Source organism: Ciona robusta, unplaced genomic scaffold (assembly GCF_009617815.1).
Source record: "Ciona robusta unplaced genomic scaffold, ASM961781v2 AP042738.1".
Taxonomy (NCBI): Eukaryota; Metazoa; Chordata; class Ascidiacea; order Phlebobranchia; family Cionidae; genus Ciona; species Ciona robusta.
The window spans coordinates 109,638-132,957 of record NW_028323117.1 but is presented as its reverse complement, the minus strand read 5'-3'; the positions used below and the strand labels follow the sequence as shown (position 1 = coordinate 132,957).

Below are 23,320 nucleotides of genomic sequence, written 5' to 3'. Positions count from 1 at the left end.
AAAAGTTTAGACCAAAGCCATAGAAATTGTATTTCTATGGCTTTGGTTTAGACAGGTCACGCTTCAGTGGGAAAGGGCAGAATTTGGTTTTCTGCACAGAAATAAAAAAGAATAGAACGGGCATCTCCAATGTCGGCAAAGGAGAGAGGTGATACACTCTCTCTCTTTCGCGGGTCGTTCCCGTTTACTATTGGAGTCAATGGAGTCGATGACTAATTTAAATAATTAAATTTCCTAAACAAGTGGTAAACGGTAAGCGTTAATCTACTAAATAACTAAACTGGCCTAATAAACTTGAATAGTTGGTATAGTTTTTTAAATAAACAGCTAAAATCTCCAAAAATACTATGCGCCTATCTTTTATAATGGAGACGAAGGAAAATGGGGACCAAGTTGGCAGTCACGTGAATAGAAAAAAGAATATATCACGGTTTTGGGCAGTTGCGCGTTCTACTCTTTTTTTTATTTCTGTGGTTTTCTGAGCAATTCTACGACAAGATACATAAAACCCCGAAACGTTCTTTTTAAAATTTTACGCCCCGCCGTTGCCAAAAATGCAATGAAAATAAGCACTGTGAAGAACAACTGGTTTGGTGCATCTTGTTTATGCTTCTCTGCTGGATCCCGATTCAAAAAGGTAGATAAGATCAAATACATGTAGCATAAGCAAACGTATGCTTTTTATATTTTTACACATATCAATTTTAACTGCTTCAAAAACTAAAAATTACCTTTCTCTACATTTAAGTAAGTTATTGTTTGATTTGATTATGTTATCATTTTTACCATGTTTCTTAATTATATTCTTGCTTTTGTTTATTCAATACCTATGTCCATGGCATACTAGATATATCTCTGGTAGGCCGTGGTATCTCATATTCTGATTATACAGGGCATCTATGTGTGAGGTCCATTCAAGACGACAACATATAAATATTTATTCTAGTCTGAAGTTTCTTAAGGGTTAGTGCAGTTACATCTTTTTTAACATGTTATAAAAAAAAACTGTGGGGCGAGAAAACTGTGTCTACTATAGCCTAAATGTAATTTTGTATGATCCAGTTTACATAGACTTCTAGTTAAGTTTTATCCTAATTATTGTTACAAATAATTGGTTTTGTCACCGATTTGGCAATTTTATGGTGGAAATGCGTTTCAATAGTGGTGACGGTATAGAACCCACGCACCACAAAGTATAGTTTAGAAAGAAGCTTAGCATTTCTTTAATCATGGTTTCTGACATATGTTTGCAACGGACCTTCGGATAAAATAGAAATATTTTGTTGGGTGATGCAACTACATTACTGTTTTATTATGTAACGGCTTAAAATTAAACCAGCCACAGTGAGCCTGCTAGTGGTACAGGTGATACGCCTCATCAGTAATATATATTATTTTGCACTTGTAGTCATGAAACAGACAAATTGTGCATTTGTTTTAAATAATTTCAGATCCCCTTAGACTACTTGGGGACATCAGATCAAATATTTTCGAATACGATTGTGTCCAAGAACTTTTAACAAGTAAATGCATTATAAACTGGACTACTTAGTTACTAAATCTTTATTTCATTTGTCATGAAAAGTACGCAACGCATTATGATATTTATCATCATCGCTATAGCTGTATAGCATATATTATATATGTCATCAAGAATTGATGATAGGCTATACATAGCATAAATTTACACAATCTGGCGCCTTAGCAGCCTCTGTTTTGTAAAGTACAAAAAGTTTAAGTGTGAACAATTGAAAATTGAAATTAAGATTAAATAAGTGAGAAATTCAGTTTAAGGTAATGACTATGAGGATACCCCTTTCTTGTGTATTAACTACTTCGGTTTGTATGTCAGGTAGCTGATACTGGAAACCTCTTTGCGGATCCACACTCATAATGGCAACCATAATGAAACTGAGCAGCTAGTTATTGAGGCATACCAAATTTTACATCAGCATTCATACAAAAACTTGTGTATTGCATGTACAACTTCTTCATATGTTTTTCTTTTTTTATACTGTATTAATATAATTTTTATAGTACTGATGCATCTTTATGAAACATCTGGGATACTAATTTCAATTGATCTGCATCTTCCAACTGCCTTCTCATAAATTCTATGTCATTCTTCTTCATTAATATCTTCTTTGGAATGCTTTCTCTGTGTTCAATTAATTGTTCTGAATCGGAACGGAAAATGTAAAATTCCAAATTCCAGTTTTTTAAATGGAAGAAAATAAAATGTCAATTTCTTCAAACATAGCCATTGCATCGCTCATGCCACTGATTAATTGCCTATTTATCAGGTTTTCTGTTAAAACTAAAAAGTCACAGTATCTGTGAGCAGAATAAATATTATATTGACATTTAAAATTGTTGTCCTCTACACTACAGTTTACATCATTAGCAGTGATTTACACATACTTGAATCAGAATGTCATATAATTTTATATACAGCATTATCGTTTTGTTGAAAGAATGTAACTTACTTTATCCTCGCGTGACCGGAAAACGACAGTCGTTATCACACGGGTTTAACACCTCGTGCCTGCTTACGAGTTACCATGTATGTTACTTTGTGGGTGATAATTTTTTTGGATATTTTCATATTTTATGTATGGCTGATAATTTGTACAACCCATTAGTGACCACTGGGTTGGAGCAATTGTCGTGAAACATACGCCCACAATGGTAGCAGCGACGAGCCTTGAACCCCTTACCTAATGGTTACAGGCAGGTGCGCTAACCATCTATCTATATTTCCTATCTATATGTTTAGGTATCTATAGTTATACGGAATGCTGTTACCACCTATGTGTCTAATTTTGTGAGATGTATGTTACTGCGTTTTACATTACGCGGGTGCAGACCTTTATTTGGTTACCTTTAGAAGAGTTTTAATCATGGGCATTCATGGCTAATTAAGGAAGAGAGAAAAAAAGGCAATGGTAGCATTTGAGATAATAATTATCTCATTTCCCTGTGTTTATAAGAATTGCAGCTACGCATTTTATAACCCAAAAGACTTAATAGCACATAGACAAGATAATTTTAAAGCAGATTGTCATTATGTACAAGGATATAGATTATATGGGAGAAGATGGGACACTTAGGCACATATTGCCAAACATTTCCAAAATCAAAAAAGATGACGGTTTTTAGGTAATACCACGATTTAGTACTATCATTCCTTTATTAATTGACACCAATTTAATAAAATACAATTAAACACACGAAGAGTTATTTAGCGATCCGCACAACAGATAAAATTTTACAAATTTGAAAACACACAGGATAAGATGGGACAGTTTAAAATCATTGTTAATTTTGATTAATAAGTGTATTTATAAATAGGAATATACGTAAATAACACGAAATAATACTGTACGTGTTACGGCGGTCTTAAAGGGCGCGGCCCTGCACCCAAACCTCGTAATATGGCTTCTATTTAAATCGAAAAAAGTCCATATGAAAATACACTCTGACTCTTGCTTGAAGTTTATTACACGTTGGTGGGGGACTGAACAGTACTGACGAGTGACGAGTACTAAAGAGGTTTTCAAATTGTGACTAAGTAGGCCAACGGGTACGGGAAACAACAAAACAAATACGCACTTATCACCTTATTCAAATAGAATCAGTGGTTAGACACATAAAGTAATAAATATTCTAATACAGCAGACACTAATACAGTATAGGCACGCACTGACATCTAACTATAAATTAAAAAATGTCCGACACAGATAAAATGAAGAAATGCGTAACAATGACGCTAATTGTCTATATTCTAAAATTGTCACGTGCTGGCCCGGGATTGGTCGTGACGTAAGTTGTAGGATTCTACACTCCCCCCCAAATTGCGAAGTCTCAAAAACAAAGCAATTTAAAAAACAACAAAAGAATTCAAAACGAGAAGTAAACGAATCGGGAAGGTATATGCCGCGTGGGCAGAAACAATAAATAGTTCGGGGCGCGTTCATCAGCGCTAGTGACCGTCTTCTATTGAAGCGGTCGTAGGATCGTCGGACTTCTCCCTCGGCACGGAATTTTCGGGTTCGGCGGGGGCGATTAGACAAAGTTTGTGGATCGGTCGTCTCAACTCGGTGGCACGTGATGTCACGGTTACATTACGTACAAGGCCGTGCGCATCAGGAAACACGGCAGTAATCCTCCCAATTGACCACTGGGAGCGGGGCATCGAGTCATCCACAAGAAGGACGACGTCATCGATTTTAAAGTTCTCCTTCCGTTTGTGCCATTTTTGACGGGCGATAATGGTACGGAGGTATTCTCTGGACCATCGGGTCCAGAAGCGGTCGGACAAGTACTGGATATGACGCCATCGGCGTCGGGCAAAACAATCCGTTTTGTCGGTGATTGTCGGAGGAAGCTCAGGGGTCGGGTTCGGTCTTAACAGGTGATTTGGCGTTAATGGCATCTCTCCGGCGTCGTCTAGGGTGACGGGTGTGAGAGGTCGTGAATTAAGAATCGACTCAGCCTCCAACAGGAAGGTCTGCATCTGATCTTCGTTCAGTATTCGGTCACCTGCAAGAGAAAGCAAAATTCTTCGTGTTGATCTTATCATCCTCTCCCAGGCACCACCCATGTGCGAGGCGCTTGGAGGATTGAAGCTCCATTGAACTTCTTTCTGTAAAAGAAACTTGTAAATTTGTTTGTGGTTCCAACCCTGGATGGATTCACGGAGCACCCTTTCGGCTCCAACCAGGTTGGTTCCATTATCGGAGTAAATGTGATCAGGGGTTCCTCTTCGGGCAATAAATCGTCGCAATGCGTTAAGTAGGGAATCGGTTGACAAATCTCTGGCTAGCTCCAGGTGTACAGCTCGGGTGGTCATGCAGGTAAATAGGCACCCGTAGCGCTTCACTTCGCTTCTTCCCTGTTGAACTGGGAGCGGGCCAAAATAGTCGATGCCTGTGTAAGAAAACGCGGGTGAATCCATCTGCATTCGGGGCAGTGGCAGGGCGGCCATCATTTGCTGACCGGGTTTAGCATTTTTACGACGGCACGGCAAGCATTTGCTGAGGACACGGCGAACAGCGGCGTTTGGTTTGACAACCCAGAAGCGCTGACTGAGCAAATTCAGGGTATGGTTTAGTCCAGAATGACCACCAATCTCGTGATAGAGTGCGATGATCAGGTCTGTAAAATGTGAGGTGTGTGGTAGAATGGCTGGATGGCGTGTTTCGTACGGTACGGGGGCTCTCTCCAAGCGACCACCCACTCTCAGCACGCCGTCTGACAGCATCGGGTTAAGCTTGAACATAGATGATGAGCTGGCGGTTTTCGGGGGAATTTTCTTGTCTTCACGTAGGACGTTCAACCACTGCGAGAAGTGCTGCTCCTGTACGTATTTCCGCAGCTCGGTCTCTGCTCGTTTAAGCTCGATGACGGTCAACAGATGGGACGTCGTCTTCATCTCTTCTTTCTTGTGTCGGGCAACGATGTAGTCTTTAAATCTCAGAAGCCAGGCGGTTGTTCGTTTCAAGCGGTGCAAGCTCGAATAACGGGTCATCAGTTTATCGGTCGCGGGAACGGCAATCTGTATGGAAAAAACGGTTGGGGTTATTTTATCAAATGCCTTAATGTCGCAGGACGACATTTCCTTCTTCGAGAAGTTGTTTGGCCAGTGCTCTGGAGCAAGTTTCAGGAATGGGGGCCCTTGAAACCAGAGTTCGCTCTGCAACAGTGACTCAACAGATGCACCTCTGGATGCACAGTCGGCGGGGTTTAGTTTCGTAGGTACATGTCTCCAATTGCTAATGCAGGTGTGCTTGGAGATTAAGGCGAGGCGTCGGGAAACGAACAACGGGAATCGCTTCCGGTCGTTGAACAGACTCTGCAGCACAACCGAGGAGTCGGACCAGAACAACGACGGGTACCGTTCTAGACCGAGTTCTCTTCGCAGCACTTGGTCCATTTTCACCGCCATGACGGCGGCCATCAGCTCAAGACGGGGTATGGAGACGTCATCTTGCGGGTTTAAACGGGACTTTCCCATCAGAAGAGTGCAGTGGGCATGGCTATCGTCGTCGAGTGTGCGCAAATAACACACTGAGCCATAAGCAATTTTTGATGCATCTGCGAAGTAATGCAGCTGCACATCATCAGTGTGTGTTCGTTGTCCAAAAGTACGGGGAATTGCGACGTTGCGGAGTTGCGGGAGGCTTGAGAGCCACTTTTCCCATCGCTTGAGTTCGGGTTTCGGGATCGGTTCGTCCCACTCCAGCTCTTGTTGACAGAGGTTACGGTAAATGAGACGAGCTTCCAGCACAACGGGGGTTACGAAACCAAGGGGGTCAAATAACGAGTTAACCGTGGACAGCAGTCCGCGGCGGGTACGGGGTTTCATCGGTAAGGCAATAGTAAATCGAAATTCATCGGCGTGCACGTCCCAGTTGATGCCGAGGATTCGCTCGTTAATTTGTTCGTCGAATGAACGTACTTGTAGGGACTTAGAGCGTTCTTCTTCGGGAATAGAATCCACCACTTCTTTGCAGTTAGATAGCCACTTCGTGAGTCGAAATCCAGCCTTGGACAACAGGGCTCGTAGATCGTGAACCATCTTCACACCGGCCTTCGGATTCGGGACGGAGACAAGGCAGTCGTCGACGTAAAAATTATCTTTTATTACGGTGGCCACACGGGGATCGAATTCGCCACCAAAGTCAGTGGCGGCCTGCCGTAAGCAGAATGACGCGCAACTAGGAGAAGACGTTGCGCCGAACAGATGTACCTTCATTCTGTAGGCAGCGGGTTCTAACGAAGTATCACCTCCTGGCCACCACCAGAACCGCAGGGAATCTCGGTCACGTTGGGCGACACGCACCTGGTGGAACATTCCTTCAATATCGGCCACCAGGGCAACGGGTTCTCGTCGAAATCTGGTAAGAACGCCCACGAGGCTGTTAACAAGGTCGGGTCCTTGCATAAGTACCTGGTTAATTGAGATTCCGTGATGTTGCGCAGCGCAGTCGAACACGACGCGAAGCTTATCAGGCTTATGGGGGTTCATGACGGGGTGGTGCGGCAGGTACCACACACGGCGGTCGGTTTTCAGTTCGTGCATCGGGACTTCCTCTGCGTAGCCCTTCGTAAGCATCGTCTGCATCTGTTCGTCGTACTTACTCTTCATGTCGGGGTTACGGACCAACCTCTTCTTTAAGCCAGCCAAACGTCGAATTGCCATCATTGTATTGTCGGGTAGAACTTGATAGTCGTGTCGCCACGGGAGGGGTAGTTCGTAATGGCCAGCTTCAAACTGGACTGATTGCTTCATCATTCTGTACGATCGTCTATCCTCTGCAGAAACCGGGGTATGCGGTAGCTCGTCGTCGCTGTCGGAATCGGCGGTGATCGGTCTTAGGTCGCTCTCATCACTCAGGAACATGGCGTGCGCTTCCTGTAGTCTCGCGCCATGGATACTAGCAAATATAAAACTGGAACTCACGTGGTCGGTCGCGGGTGTGTCGGACGAGGGGCCTAGGAGGGACCATCCTAGTGGCGTCTTGACCGCGTCGGGACATCGGCCATGGCCGCTTCGGGTTGTCTCTACACGGAAGGCTTGCGGGGCGTTGGCACCGATCAATAGTTGGACTGATCCGTGCTTTATCTTCGGGAAGTTGTTGGCGTTCAGTTGATGATGCTTTATCGTCTTCGGGCTGGGAACAGGATTTGGGTCTACGGGGATTTTATCGATAGCGATCACGTCGGGGAGCTCGATCCAGTCACCGCCATCTAGCGGTCGAACTGAAAGATTAATCGATACTGTATTTAATACCTGCGGTGATGTCAGGGTTTTCAGCGTCAGGTGTCTCGTTTCTCCGCTAGCTTGTAGCTTGTTGACTAGGGAACGGTCACAGAAAGTTGTCGTCGAACCTTGATCCAGAAATGCGTACGTATCAACCACCTTATCTTCGAAGCGGACCTTAACGGGAACAACATTGAGAAATACGTTGTATTCGGCCGATTGAACAGCCGCGTTGGTTGCACTACTCTCGGGCGGCTTCGGACGGGGAGGTAAATTATGTAATAATGTATGGTGGTAGTTACCGGTACAACCTTCGACCTTACAGCGTTCACGGCTTCGGCATTCTCTGGCGCTGTGGTATCTCATGAAGCATTTAAAGCACAATCTCTTCGTTTGGACGAACTCTTTTCTATTTTGCAGCGACATCGATCTGAATCTTTCGCATTGGCTCAAGCAGTGGGAACCTGCACAACAAATACATACGTTAGGTTTATTATTTAGTCTCGCGGGCTCTTCCACGACCGAATTGTAGACGGACGACTTTGCCCTTCGTTGCAGGTTGGTTCGATTGGAGGCGGGGTGCATTGCTCTTCCAAATATGCTGTTTGCTTCGGCACTCTTTTCACAAACAAAGGCAGATAAATCGGCAAACTTCGCTCGGCTCTTTCGCAGACGCTCAACTTCGAACGACCGCTTTACCCATTCTTCTCGTAACGTCGGTGGTAGCTTGGCTATAACATTTAGCATGATCTCCATCGAATCTATGCTTGATGACTGTTTCAGGTCTTGAAGCGAGGTACAGCAACGGTCCATCAGTACGGACAGATTCTTTAGACCGACGGGGTCGTGCTCATTTGCTCTCGGGGCGTTTTTTAGATGCTCTTCGCAGTAGCGGGCGATCTCATGCGGTTGTCCATATTCTTCGTACAGCAATTTCCATGCGCTACGATATCCAACATCGGGCGGTTTCGAGGTAAGGTGACTTATTTTAGCTCGTACGTGGGGGTCACAGTGTTGTAGTAGGTAGACGAGTTTGAGGTCGTTGCCTTCGGTCTTTCTATTGATATGAGTTTCAAACTGTCTCACGAAAGTCCAGTAGTTCATCGGGTTACCGTCAAACTTGTCTATTACGGGGCGGGGTAGGAATCGTTCGCCAACATCGGTTACTCTGTCTCGTCTTTCGGGTACATGGTGAGTCGGGATAGGTTCGGTTTCAGGGAAGGCGGTATATCCGGGAACGGGGACCCGGTCGGGTTGGCGGGTATCTTCGTGCGGGAGGGGACGTGGATAGCGGTCAGTGGTACCGATCCTCGTTGGGAGCGACGAGTAAACAGTTTCCATGTTTAACGGGGAGTGGCGAACTTCTGGCGGGGGGTTGGTTTCTCTTAAATTTGCGAGTTGCGGCGACGGGAGATTATCGGGACCGGGAGGATATGCGGGCGAAACATGGCGAGATATGACGGCGGCAGGGGGCGGTTGACTCAGGGGTACCTGGTTCTGGTTGCTAACCACGAAGGTTCGGATATTTCGAGGAACGGGCGTCGACGATGACGATTCTGTGGCTTCGCCGTCTTCTTCTGTCCATGCTTCCATAGTGACACGGGCTAATTCTAATTCTCTTTGTTTTTCGTTGAAGGCTAGTTCTGCTTCTTCTTCCTCTTCGCGGGCTTGGCGCTCGGCCTGTTCCTTGGCTTCGCGGGCTTGGCGCTCGGCCTCAAGGGCTTGGCGCTCGGCACGCAGTCTGGCTCGTTGTCGGGTTTCATGTAGCCTTTCTTGCGCTTGCTCCTTGGCTAATTTAGCTTGCGCCAAATTTACGCGACTGCGTCTCTGCTGGCTCCTTACGGAGCTTGTGGTCGAGGCCAAGCTGGGGGAACGATGAGACTCACTGGGAGTGGGTCTATTTAAATCACTATCGGTGGTTTCGATCCACGAACGAACGTGTGCATCGAATTCGTCCTTTTCCTCTTGGACGGTAGATTTACATATTTCCGTGCCTTCAAACAATTCGAGCTCGGTAGACGTTTGGCACAGGTTCATCAAACGATCAAAGTCACTGTCGATGGCGGGAATCAATTCACGTAAGGGCGCCAGCCCTGCAGGCTTCAACATCAGCTTCTCGGCATAAATATATTTGTCCTTCAAGCATTTGAGGACGTCGGGAATACGGGCGGGAACAGATGCCATGGCTATGCGGGGCTATCGTACTGCTGGAATCACTGGATACGGGAATGGGAAATTGAACTAAGTAATTTGAAAACGATGTTACGGCGGTCTTAAAGGGCGCGGCCCTGCACCCAAACCCCGTAATATGGCTTCTATTTAAATCGAAAAAAGTCCATATGAAAATACACTCTGACTCTTGCTTGAAGTTTATTACACGTTGGTGGGGGACTGAACAGTACTGACGAGTGACGAGTACTAAAGAGGTTTTCAAATTGTGACTAAGTAGGCCAACGGGTACGGGAAACAACAAAACAAATACGCACTTATCACCTTATTCAAATAGAATCAGTGGTTAGACACATAAAGTAATAAATATTCTAATACAGCAGACACTAATACAGTATAGGCACGCACTGACATCTAACTATAAATTAAAAAATGTCCGACACAGATAAAATGAAGAAATGCGTAACAATGACGCTAATTGTCTATATTCTAAAATTGTCACGTGCTGGCCCGGGATTGGTCGTGACGTAAGTTGTAGGATTCTACAGTACGCTTTGAAAATAGGTCTAAACATTCTTTTTCTTGCCCTACTGATATAGTTTCTAACATGTTTTATACCCCGGCGCCGTGGTATAGTGAGTAGCGCGCCTGCTTGTAACTCAGAGGTAATGGGTTCAAGGCTCGATGCTGCTACCATTGTGGGCGTATGTGTCCTTGAGCAGGACACTTAACGGCAATTGCTCCAACCCAGTGGTTACTAATGGGTTGTCTAAATTATCAGAAATTCATAAAAAAGAGAAAAAATCCAAAAAAAAAATAATTACCCACAAAGTAACATACATGGTAACTCGTAAGCTGGCACGAGGTGTTAAACCCGTGTGATAACGACTGTCGTTTTCCGGCCACGCGAGGATAAAGTAAGTTACATTCATTCATTCATTCATGTTACATATACTTTATATTATTGCATAACAATTGGTATTGTTTGAACGACAATGGGTAATGTTCGATCATCAATGGATAAAATTGTATATGAACTTGTAATAATAGAAAATTGATAATAACAAATGCGACTATACAAAGAAGACGGAAAACTTTTTCCGCTAGGTGTCGGTAATTATTTAAAGTAAAAAATACGGAAAACGAACAAAACAGCACTACAAAGTGTTAATAAGTGTAAAACAAATTAATTAAATATTAAAAATACCTTTCTAAATTATTATTATTATTATTATTATTATTATTATTATTATTATTATTATTATTATTATTATTATTATTATTATTAATATTATTATTATTATTATTATTATTATTATTATTATTATTATTATTATTATTATTATTATTAATATTATTATTATTATTATTATTATTATTATTATTATTATTATTATTATTATTATTATTAATATTATTATTATTATTATTATTATTATTATTATTATTATTATTATTATTATTACATTTTGGTGCATTTAACCTTTCGGTTTTTTACACCGAATACATGACAGTAAATTGTACAAAAGCTTGACGATAACGGAAAAAGGGAATTTAGTCTACTTTTTGGTGATAGGTTTTGGCGAAAGCAATATACCGGTAAAATGACAGAAATTCATTACTTTAACAGTAAATATATCATCATTGCTTTGTCTATATTCAGAATAATTTGTACAAGTCAATAACATTTAAGAAAACAACAATAAAAATAAATAAATAGTAATCAGGTGATCTTGTTTCTAAAGACGATTTAATGCTCTAAAAAAGGAAATAGTATGTTTAATAAGGGCGTTGTCAGTTAGCAGTGTGTTAAAATTATAAGAAAGTTTCATTTCAGAACATAATGTTTTTAACATAGCTGTTACGTTTGCGGTGTTAATACAGGAAATTAATAAATGTTCAGCTGTCTCGTTGACGTTGCATCTTGGGCATTGTCCATTTTCATGGAAGCCGATACGGTTTAGGTGGCCATTCAGGCGATTATGCCCAGTGAGTAATCGAGAGTAGATAACTTCTTCAATTCGAGAGTCCATTTGCTTTAAGTCGTTGTTACTTGGCAGTTTTGGGAAAATGTTTTTCATTGCAGTGTTTTGATTGTTTTGTACGTAATACTCACAAAATTTAGTTCGGAGGTTAACTTGTGATGTATAAATGCAGTCAGTTAGAGCCGTGGTGGAAACATCGCAATGGTTGGTCTTTGCCGATTGCTTTGCATTTTGGTCAGATTCCTCATTGCCTGGTATACCACAGTGACTTGCCTGGTATACCACAGTGACCCAGAGAATTTTGATGTTCATTTGTCTGTTTAAAATATTGAAGATTAGTTCAAGAATCTCATTAAGAATAAAGTTTTTAGAGTGGCGCCGTTGTGCGATGGATGTGATTGCATTCAGGCAGTCACATATAATTAGGTAAGAATTATAAAAGACGACCCTTTCTAAATACATAAAACACTAGTAAGAACATATTTCCCACATTAGGTCGGTTATATACGCTCTTTCGTGGTGTTTGCTATCGTCGAGTCTATGGTGTAGCGGTTTGCATGCGGTCGTAAACTGTCTATGTTTCATTTTTACCGGGTTCGAGTCCCGCACAGTAGAATACTTTTTTATATTTTTTTAAAGGTTTTTTTTTGTTTGACGAGTTAGGGGTTAGGGGTTAGGGGTTAGGGGTTAGGGGTTTATTTCTTTTGTGTATAAACCGTGAAACTAACTGGTCCCCATAGAATAGAGAAACGAATTTTTCATCGCTTTCTAGCGGAAAAAATTTCCCTTTAATTAGTGCAGGTCCGCTAGGTCCACCGCTAGGTCCGCTAGGTCTACTAGGTCCACTAGGTCCACTAGGTCCACTAGGTCCACTAGGTCCGCTAGGTCCGCTAGGTCCGCTAGGTCCGCTAGGTCCGCTAGGTCCGCTAGGTCCGCTAGGTCCGCTAGGTCCGCTAGGTCCGCTAGGTCCGCTAGGTCAACTAGGTCAACTAGGTCCGCTAGGTCCGCTAGGCCCGCTAGGTCCACTAGGTCCACTAGGTCCGCTAGGTCCGCTAGGTCCACTAGGTCCACTAGGTCCGCTAAGTCCACTAGGTCCGCTAAGTCCACTAGGTCCACTAGGTCCGCTAGGTCCGCTAGGTCAACTAGGTCCGCTAGGTCCACTAGGTCCACTAGGTCCACTAGGTCCACTAGGTCCGCTAGGTCCACTAGGTCCGCTAAGTCCACCGCTAGGTCCGCTAGGTCCACCGCTGGGTCCACCTCTAGGTCCGCTAGGGCCGCTAGGTCCACTAGGTCCGCTAGGTCCACTAGGTCCGCTAGGTCCACCGCTGGGTCCACCTCTAGGGCCGCTAGGTCCACTAAGTGTTGTAATAATTGTTTTACATCTAGATGTATACATGACACGCCTTATGTCCAAAAGTTGTATTACATATTTAATATTTAAAACAAGTGTTGTTTTATCGTTATTTTCTGTATTTTTTATTTAAATGCTTATTTCTGCTTGTTTAACACGCGTGCTTTTGGTTTTGTTTTGGTGATTTTGCGGGCGTTTGTATGTTTCTATTCTTTTTTTAGTGAAAGTTCTACACATGTTTTATGATTTATCGGAAATTAATACAATGTAGTATTATATGGGAGAGTAAGGTTGTGGTCGTAGGAATCTGCCGTTAAAACAATGACACGGAAGATCAAATATTTACTTAATTTTTATCCGACTTATTTTTTTTATGATTATTATCAGAAGAAACACCAAGGTGATCCTAGAATACAGATATTACAGCGGCCATTTTCGATACCTTCTACTGGTGCCACCAACCTAAAATTTGGACACTGTACTAACTAGACCCCAGCGGTACCGATTCTGAAATCAAAAATTTAAAATTCAAAAAAATATTAATTATGAATATTAATATTCGTCATAAAAACATATTTATAGAATTTTCGCACGCACCAGCTTTGAATATGTTGTAGCGCTACTTAATAGCTACAAAATAAAACATTTTTTTCTTCAAAAAAATGGGGGCTTGGGTTCAGAATACAAACAAGTATGGTCATAACTCAAATCATATAAATATCAAATTTTCGATTTTTTTGCGAAAATATAACTTACGCATACATCCATGTAGGTCACTAACATATCATTCCCATTAAAAAAATAAGTAATTTTAACTTTTCTTAAATTTTGAATATTAATATTCGTCATAAAAACATGTTTATAGAATTTTCGCACAAACCAGCTTAAAATATGTTATAGCGCTACGTATTAGCTACAAAATGAAACATTAATTTCTTCAAAAAAATGGGGGCTTGGGTTCAGAATACAGACAAGTATGAGTCATAACTAGAATTCCTTATTCATATATTTTATTTGCACGAACGCAAAAATTATACATATAATAAAACTAATATAATAAACAGTAAATACGTACATTCAAATGTGATGCTTGGAATTTAAATAAAGTCTTCGACTGCCGCACTATTTACTTTATCCTATATCCGTACGTAAGTATAGAAACATCAAGAATTTAATTTATTTGTTTCAATTAATACAAAAGTTTTTTTGTTCTTGAAGCCTCTAAGATTAGGGTCTTTAATTGATATGCTCGATCCAATTGTATCAGACGACAATGAATGGACTAAAGGAAGGCTGATAAATTAGTTTGTTTTAGAAGTAGAGGGCTAGAGGCTCAAGGTCGCTATCGCCTTCACGATAATCTTTGCACCTCCGTTTTTTAAATTGGCGAATGTGTTCATCTTTGGCATTTATAGAGTTTTAACGTTGTTAATAAGTTCCACCAGGAAAGGAGTTTGTGCAGTTGTAATCCAAACACTTTACTCTTCTATTATTCTACAAACTGATACGATGCAGAATTAATAGAAGAGTAAAATGTGAGGAATAGTGACCAAAGATTTAGTGATCTCCTCGTTGTGTGTTCGTTGATCATCGTCGGATACCTGTAGAATATAACTGAAAACACATAGTTAGGCAGTAAACAAATTATTCAGAACAATTGATACAAAACCATTTAACGCCGATACGTTTAGCCTCACACCAAGGTGATCCTAGAATACAGATATTCTAGCGGCCATTTTCGATACCTTCTACTGGTACCACTAACCTAAAATTTGGACACTGTACTAACTAGACCCCAGCGGTACCGATTCTAAAATGAAAAATTTAAAATTCGAAAAAATATTAATTATGAATATTAATATTCGTCATAAAAACATATTTATAGAATTTTCTCCCGATCCAGCTTCGAATATGTTATAGCGCTAAGTGATACCTAAAATATGAAACATTATTTTCTTTAAAAAAGTGCGGGGATAGATGTTAAATATAAAAAAGTATGATCATAACTTGAATCATATAAATATTATATTTTCGATTTTTTTTGCGAAAATATAACTTACGCATACATCTATGTAGGTCACTAGCATGTTATCCCCATCGAAAAAAAATTAATTTCAACTTTTTTTTATAACTGAATATTAATATTCGTCATAAAAATATATTTATAGAATTTTCTCCCGATCCAGCTTCGAATATGTTATAGCGCTACGTAATACCTAAAAAATGAAACATCATTTTCTTCAAAAAAGTGCGGGGAAGGGTTCAGAATACAAACAAGTATGAGGGTCATAACCCGAATCATACAAGTATTAAATTTTAAAATATTTCGGCGAAAATATAACTTACGCATACATCTATGTAGGTCACTCACATGTTATATCCCCATCGAAAAAAATTTTAAATTTTTGATTTCAGAATCGGTACCGCTGGGGTCTAATTAGTACAGTGTTCAAATTTTAGGTTGGTGGCACCAGTAGAAGGTATCGAAAATGGCCGCTATAATATCTGTATTCTAGGATCACCTTGGTAGAAGAAACATACACTAACGAAAAACTACGTCTACTACACAAATTAACGAAAATAAAACGCGAACGAATAGCCGCACATTACGAAGGTGCCACTTAAATATATGTTACATTTTTTTCATTTTCTTGTTTGGTGATCTTGTTCGAATAGCTCTAGGTCGTTTGATTTGTCCAATTTTTTCCCCCGCACTTGATGAAATCGGTGCAGTAAGCGGTTGTGCGTTACTTGATATATGGTTCTGCTGTTTTATCCCTCTATATTTGTAAAACTTTTTCAAGTGGTTTATTTTTTAGTGTTGTCCATGCATCTCCACTCGTTTACGTCCATTCGAAAGTGTGAAAACTCGGTGGACAACTCATATGGTCCGATTGATAGAATCGCTCTTTCTACGTCAATATACGCCACATCGACAAGATTTTTCAATGTAGTGACTATGTCGGCAATTTTTTTCGTTTCCATTGAAATTTACATTTAATTACGTGGTTGTATGCTTCGGCGTTGTTGTTTGTCCATCGATCACCTACGGGTTCCAGGTTACGAAACTCCCATACCTTCGTTCGTAAAAGAATAAGAAACCTTTGCTTCAAACATTCTCGGACACGTGGACAATTTTTTCGCAGAATTTAATCATTTGATATTCTGCAACGGCAAAATCAATATCATTATTTGTATCCAGTACTTTGTCCAGCATTTGTAAAATCTGTTTACGTAGAGTTTTATCCGCACCAACTTTGTCTTTTAAATAATCTACCAGATTATCTCTCAAGTGCTTGAAGCAGAGGATATGTGTACAATTTGGAAACGCATAAGTTATAGCGTTATGCATTGCTTGTTCATCGTCAGTTCCAAATACAATTTTGTCACTATGAGGCCCGATCACCGATCCCAATTGGGTAAAAAAAAGGAAAATGTCTTAAAATTTGACTTATTGTGCAGAAATATTGGTCTCAGAAACAGAGGGTTGTCGCCACCTTTGATGCTCTTTACACATCGGTTTTTGAAAACTGTTATAGTGGCATGTATCTTTCCCAGATTGAAAGTTTTGTCCACGTTTAAAACTGAACGACCAGTTGTGCAAAATCTTACTATGTCCGCAATTTGTTTATCGTTATAGAGAATAATTGCGACTGGAGCGGATTTTCCATGAAGAATGCTCTGGAGGAATTCATTCGATTGTGCCATGTTTATTACGCGCAGAATATCATCCGCATAATTTGAATTGAATCTTTCGTTTTCTTTTTTATTGGCATTGTGTTTCTGATTAATAATTTGCTGAAGGTTTCGGGGTGCTGCAGTCACCTCTGAATCGGTTACTAAATTGTCGTAAATTTCTTTCGGGGTTGAGCAAGTGTTGATTCGATTCTTAATATTATTTGAAGTTGAGAATGGTGTCCGTATGTAAATGTTTTTGTGATTGCTGTTAGCATGCGGCATGTTTCCCGGAAATCGTCCAGTGTACTCAACAATAGCAACTTTGTCTCCGAGTTTTATATATCCCGGAGATATAACCCATGTAATTTTTCTTTTATATTTTTGGTCTTTCTTTAATTTAGAGTAATAATTGCCAAATACTGTAACTTCTGTGTCTTCCGGTTGTTTTTTAATGCAGTAAAAGTATTTTTTCGGCCATTTCTGGTACAATATTTTCCGTTGTACCTTCTTACAGTCCTTGGGTTTCCATTTTGTTTAATAAAACTGATAACTGTCGTACTGTTTTTTATCCAGGCCCCACAGTCGTCTATAAATAATTTCCCTCTTCCTTTTGTTGCTCTCTCAATACTGTCCAAATTATCCACTACAAAATAAACGTTGTCTTTTACTCCGCTTGGAATGCACTGTTCTACTGGTTTACAATGATTTAATAAAATGTCGATTGCTTCCTGGAGGGATAAAAAAGTATTTTTAAAAGGAAGTTTTTTTAAATCCATCTGTAATTTGTTTATTTGGGTTCATGAAGGGGTCATACAAATCTTCCGGGTCAAATTCTGCGATACCTTCTTCCGGGTCAAATTCTGGGTTAGGTTCTTCCAGGTCAAATTCTGCGATACCTTCTTCCGGGTCAAATTCTGGGTTAGGTTCTTCCAGGTCAAATTCTGCGATACCTTTTTCTGGGTCAAATTCTGCGATACCTTCTTCCGGGTCAAATTCTGCGATACCTTCTTCCGGGTCAAATTCTGGGTTGGGTTCTTCCAGGTCAAATTCTGCGATACCTTCTTCCAGGTCAAATTCTGCGATACCTTCTTCCAGGTCAAATTCTGCGATACCTTCTTCCGGGTCAAATTCTGCGATACCTTCTTCCGGGTCAAATTCTGCGATACCTTCTTCCGGGTCAAATTCTGCGATACCTTCTTCCGGGTCAAATTCTGCGATACCTTCTTCCGGGTCAAATTCTGGGTTGGGTTCTTCCAGGTCAAATTCTGCGATACCTTTTTCTGGGTCAAATTCTGCGATACCTTCTTCCGGGTCAAATTCTGCGATACCTTCTTCCGGGTCAAATTCTGGGTTGGGTTCTTCCAGGTCAAATTCTGCGATACCTTCTTCCGGGTCAAATTCTGCGATACCTTCTTCCGGGTCAAATTCTGGGTTGGGTTCTTCCAGGTCAAATTCTGCGATACCTTCTTCCGGGTCAAATTCTGCGATACCTTCTTCCGGGTCAAATTTTGGGTTGGGTTCTTCCGGGTCAAATTCTGCGATACCTTCTTCCGGGTCAAATTTTGGGTTGGGTTCTTCCAGTTCAAATTCTGCGATACCTTCTTCCGGGTCAAATTTTGGGTTGGGTTCTTCCGGGTCAAATTCTGCGATACCTTCTTCCGGATCAAATTCTGCGATATACCTTCTTCCGGGTCAAATTCTGGGTTGGGTTCTTCTGGGTCAAATTCTGCGATACCTTTTTCCGGATCAAATTCTGCGATACCTTCTTCCGGGTCAAATTCTGGGTTGGGTTCTTCCGGGCCAAATTCTGCGATACCTTCTTCCGGGTCGAATTCTGGGTTGGGTTCTTCCGGGCCAAATTCTGCGATACCTTCTTCCGGGTCGAATTCTGGGTTGGGTTCTTCTTGTGTTGCAGTGCTATTGTCACTAATTGTTATAGCAGAAATTAACTCATGTTCTGATTTTAAACGTTCCCGTAGGAGACAGAAATGGTTTGGAAGAAATTTACGTATGTTAGGTTTTGTTGAGTGCAAATCTGTACTGGTCCACATTAAAATATCCCCAAATTTGTTGCGCGAATTGATGTCTCTTCCTTTAATGTCCCTTGTGTACACAATTCCTCTCCTGTCCAATGGCCCAATTGTGGGCCTATATGAGGTAAATTTATGTCTGACGGCGGCGCTTAGGGCATATATGAATCAAATCTGCGTACCCATTGATACGACTTGCGGAAACGCAAACGTCTTTGTAATAAGGCGTTACAACATTCACATCCGGCAAGATAAATTTGCTTTTCTTTGTGCAGTAGAATTCTGGGTACTTTAAAACTTCTAATACAACAGCCAATCGCAACTGCACGTGAAACTCCTGTGTGCCAAATAATGCAATTGCTGCTGCCTTGTACATGCAATTGCCGTCTCCAATAGCATTAATTGGATAGTGTGTGCTTAACACAGAAGGATGAAAAGATTTTAATATCAGTGTTGATGTATTATCCATAACCGGGTCAATAGGACTGTAATGAAATTGTGGAAGGAGTTGAGCTTTGTGTGTTTCAATCAACAACAGCTCTTGGTTGGCGATAACCTTACAAAAAGACTTCGTGCATTTTGCAGAAAGGCTGGAATTTATTCGGGAAAGAGCACGTTCGAAATCGTATACCTCTTTGTTGTTGTTTGTCGTTGCACATTTGCTGCAAAAATTTTTTAAACGTGTGTTTCTCCATTCTTGTATGTTTTCCTGCGAAATGTCCAAACACGCATAGTGGACCCATTCCTTACAAGACCAGCATTAAATACACGACATTTTACAATTTTCGTTACAAATTGTGCATGGATAGTTCTTGGTTTTATTCTTAGGCATATTTATTAATTATTTTTATGTCTTGCTGTAAGCTTGCTAAAGTTTCCTGAGATAAAAAACGCATACACTTTGGATTAATTATATTCATGAAAGACGTTTTCGTATGACTATTCTTCCCACATACTATCCATGCTTTATGGTATTTTGCAAAACTTGTTTCCGTTAATATAAAGTATAGGCTTGTTTATTTGTTCTATGTAGTTTCAACACATTTAATATGTTATTTGATGTTTTAAATGTAACTTAATTCATCCTTATACGTTGCGGGCAACAACAGTCCTGTTTCGGGCACCTCATACCCGGTTACTAATAATGTAACGTAATGGGTGATTGTTGTTATATGTATTTTGTATGGCTGACTATTTAGATAACCAAGCTGGAATAATTAGTTAGCTGTTTTGCAAAAGGGCACACGTAACTGCAGCGTTGAAATATCAAGCCTACACCTGACATCGTGTGGTTCAAAGGCGAGAGTGTACTGCCACGGTGACGTAGCTAGGAGGACGAGAAGTCATTACTTTAAGTTTACAATTTAGCATAGCTTTAATGAATGAACATGCATAGTATCACAACACACACAAAATGGTGATAACGGGGCTTTACACAGGATATGCTTAGTTTTGTGAAACAATAATGCTTGTTTATGTAATAATGAGAGATTTGTGATGATATGATGACAATTTTTTCCCATTTATGCACTGGTAATGAAACTATAAAGTTACTTTTATTTATCATAAAAAAAATTATATATAAAACGTTAAAACGCAAAAGTTATACCGTATAGTACTCTATAAACACTATTTTTTACTATATGGTGATACTTTTCAAGCTTACTCTTGACACAATAACAAGTAAAGATTAAAAAACAAAAGATATTACAAAGCTTTTTTTAATTTAAACACGGTACCAGTTGATGGACCCAGTACTGGAGCGAGCGGATCCAGTATACTTAACAGACCACCCAAGTGCTAACTCTAACATACCTAAGGCTGACAAAATCAAGGAACCTAAGACTAACGTACCCAATAGAACAATTGCTAAGCTGAGACTAACATACCTAATAGTGAGTGGACCTAGTGGACCTAGCGGACTACCTAGCGGACTACCTAGCGGACTACCTAGCGGACCTAGCGGACCTAGCGGACCTAGTGGACTACCTAGTGGACCTAGCGGACCTAGTGGACCTAGCGGACCTAGCGGACCTAGCGGACTACCTAGTGGACCTAGCGGACCTAGTGGACCTAGTGGACCTAGCGGACCTAGCGGACCTAGTGGACCTAGCGGACCTAGTGGACCTAGCGGACCTAGTGGACTTAGCGGACCTAGTGGACCTAGCGGACCTAGTGGCCCTAGAGGACCTAGTGGACTTAGCGGACCTAGTGGACCTAGCGGACCTAGTGGACCTGCACTAATTAAAGGGATCTTTTAGTTGAAATCCCTCTGAGGTATAAATTTGTAAATTAAAAGCAAACCTTTCTAAGTTTGGCAATGAAAACATACAAAACTACAATGTGTGGAAAGATGGGACTCTAAATTGAAACATATTTACATTAGCAGTATTCTGCAACTTGTAGTTAACCTACCGAGTTTAACAGGCTGTGCTAGTTTCTTTGCCATGTAAACTTCATATATATAACGTTAAACCGTTATTTTTCTGTTGTTTTTATCTCAAATTAAAGTCATATTAACCCCTGTCTATTTTCTTCCTGTTTATATCTCAGTGCTTTTTTTACAAAAGTAAAACTACTTTTATGAGACAAAATCCAACTGTACGAAATATCCAAGGTTGTTTTATGAAGCTATGAAACTAGTTTAATTGTTCGCACACGAAAACTAAAAAATTCATTGGCTTTACTATGATTTAGCGAGCATTAAAAAATAGCACCTTACTATTTTGCATTTTTTACCCGTTCAAAGTATACTGTTTCTATTTTACATATTTTTTTTTTAATATTTAAAAACAGTAATCAGCTTTGACGGACGTTACATAAAGTCGTGATAATACTGTCGAATAATTCTGTAACCTTATTTTTCTGATTATAATTAAATGGGGGTCCGTAAAAATAAAATTGAAAAAAGTCTCCTCTGACAAAGTGTCCCATCTCCCCCCACCCTACTAAAGATTATCCTCATTTTTGTAAACAAGCTGGAGAATCACTAGGCATGCCTCTGCATTTGGCTGCATAGCTGCCTATTAAAGTGATACATGTTATACAGTACCAATATGCAGCTAAATTTCAGCCAACAGATATACGAAGCAGTGCTATTGATGAATGATCAATAAAGCCATCCAGCAGTACATTGTAGCGATTCAGTGTGTTTCGAGCACAGATATATATTATATAGTTTTCCAAATTAACTTAATACTTAAAGATTGAATATTAAACAGTCGTGTTGCGTAACTATTACTTACAGTGTAATTGTGTTAATGATCGAGCGACACAGCGTGTTTCCTATTAATACCAGGAAATGGTATAACAGCCTACTATTCTTTCGTGTCAGTTATCTCTTTCGTGTCTTGTGTTCGCGCACATGTTCCACGCTATAAAAGCCCTCCTATTTTCTGTGTTTGGAGGGCAGTAGGAGCTCTCTTAAACTCTTGCTGTCCTCACGTTTGTCCCTAGCCTGGTGCCGCTCGTTGTCCGCTAATAAAATGAGTTGTCGACTTAGCGTTATGGAGTCGTTACGTTGCGATGAGCGCAAGCATGAACGGAACCACTGGGCGCGACCGTTGAACCATGTATATTACCGCACCCCTATAACAGCTTGCACCAGCAGGAATGACTCACCACGCAGTAATTTTATTGGATCAATGGAATTTAAACCCAGCGCTTTATATTATCCAAATTTAAATTTCTATTCACTTTATAAAATAGAAACCACTAATAAGTACCAGATCAAGTGAATATGTTTTATATTTTTAAATTCTTTAATAATGACCAGGTCCAGGAATATGATACTATTTTACATTAAGAAGTTTTACCACCTTTATTTGTTTTATCGCATTTCATTGCCATATTACATTCACACCATACCCAACCTGCAAAATATTGGATCAGTGTTTTTCTTATCTTATTAGTAGTTTTTGAAACAAACAGCTAAAACCTCCCAAAAATACTATGCACCTATCTTTTACAATGGCGACCAAGCGAAATGGGGTCGGAGTTGGCTGTCACGTGTGTAGCAGTTGATTGTGCTCTGGCACAGATTTAATGATACAAAGATAGCTAAATTTAACACTAATGCATAAAGAATGAATATAAAGCAACTCTGGGGGCAGGATGGAACAGCGTCGTGGCGAGGCTGCGGAGCGCGAACCACAACTTCAACATTAGCCGCCCCCCACACGTAAATAGAAAAAAGAATACATCACGGTTTTGGGCAGTTGCGCGTTCTACTCTTTTATATTTCTGTGAGTATATGGTATAAGCATGGCATCCTCTGTTAAGTGTACTATGGTTGGACCAAAGAGATTAAAACCAGATTGGTTTTAATCTCTTTGGTTTGACT

The 23,320-nt window shown here is 40.4% G+C and overlaps 2 protein-coding genes across 2 annotated transcripts in view; both read right to left on the bottom strand.

The window, feature by feature from the left end:
• Positions 1-10,474, bottom strand: part of LOC149724194 (uncharacterized) — an 84,022-nt gene extending 73,548 nt beyond the window's left edge. The window contains exon 1 of the mRNA XM_089893315.1: positions 3,620-10,474. Within this exon, the coding sequence (XP_089749441.1) occupies positions 3,983-9,949 (5,967 nt within the window). The 5' untranslated portion in view covers positions 9,950-10,474 and the 3' untranslated portion in view covers positions 3,620-3,982. The remainder of the gene's footprint in view (positions 1-3,619) is intronic.
• A 904-nt stretch (positions 10,475-11,378) lies between these two features.
• On the bottom strand, positions 11,379-12,513 carry LOC149724193 (uncharacterized). Its single transcript, XM_089893298.1, has one exon. It carries the CDS (start codon positions 12,379-12,381, stop codon positions 11,674-11,676), a length of 708 nt encoding a protein of 235 aa, XP_089749424.1. The 5' UTR covers positions 12,382-12,513; the 3' UTR covers positions 11,379-11,673.
• Between the last annotated feature and the right edge of the window lie 10,807 nt (positions 12,514-23,320).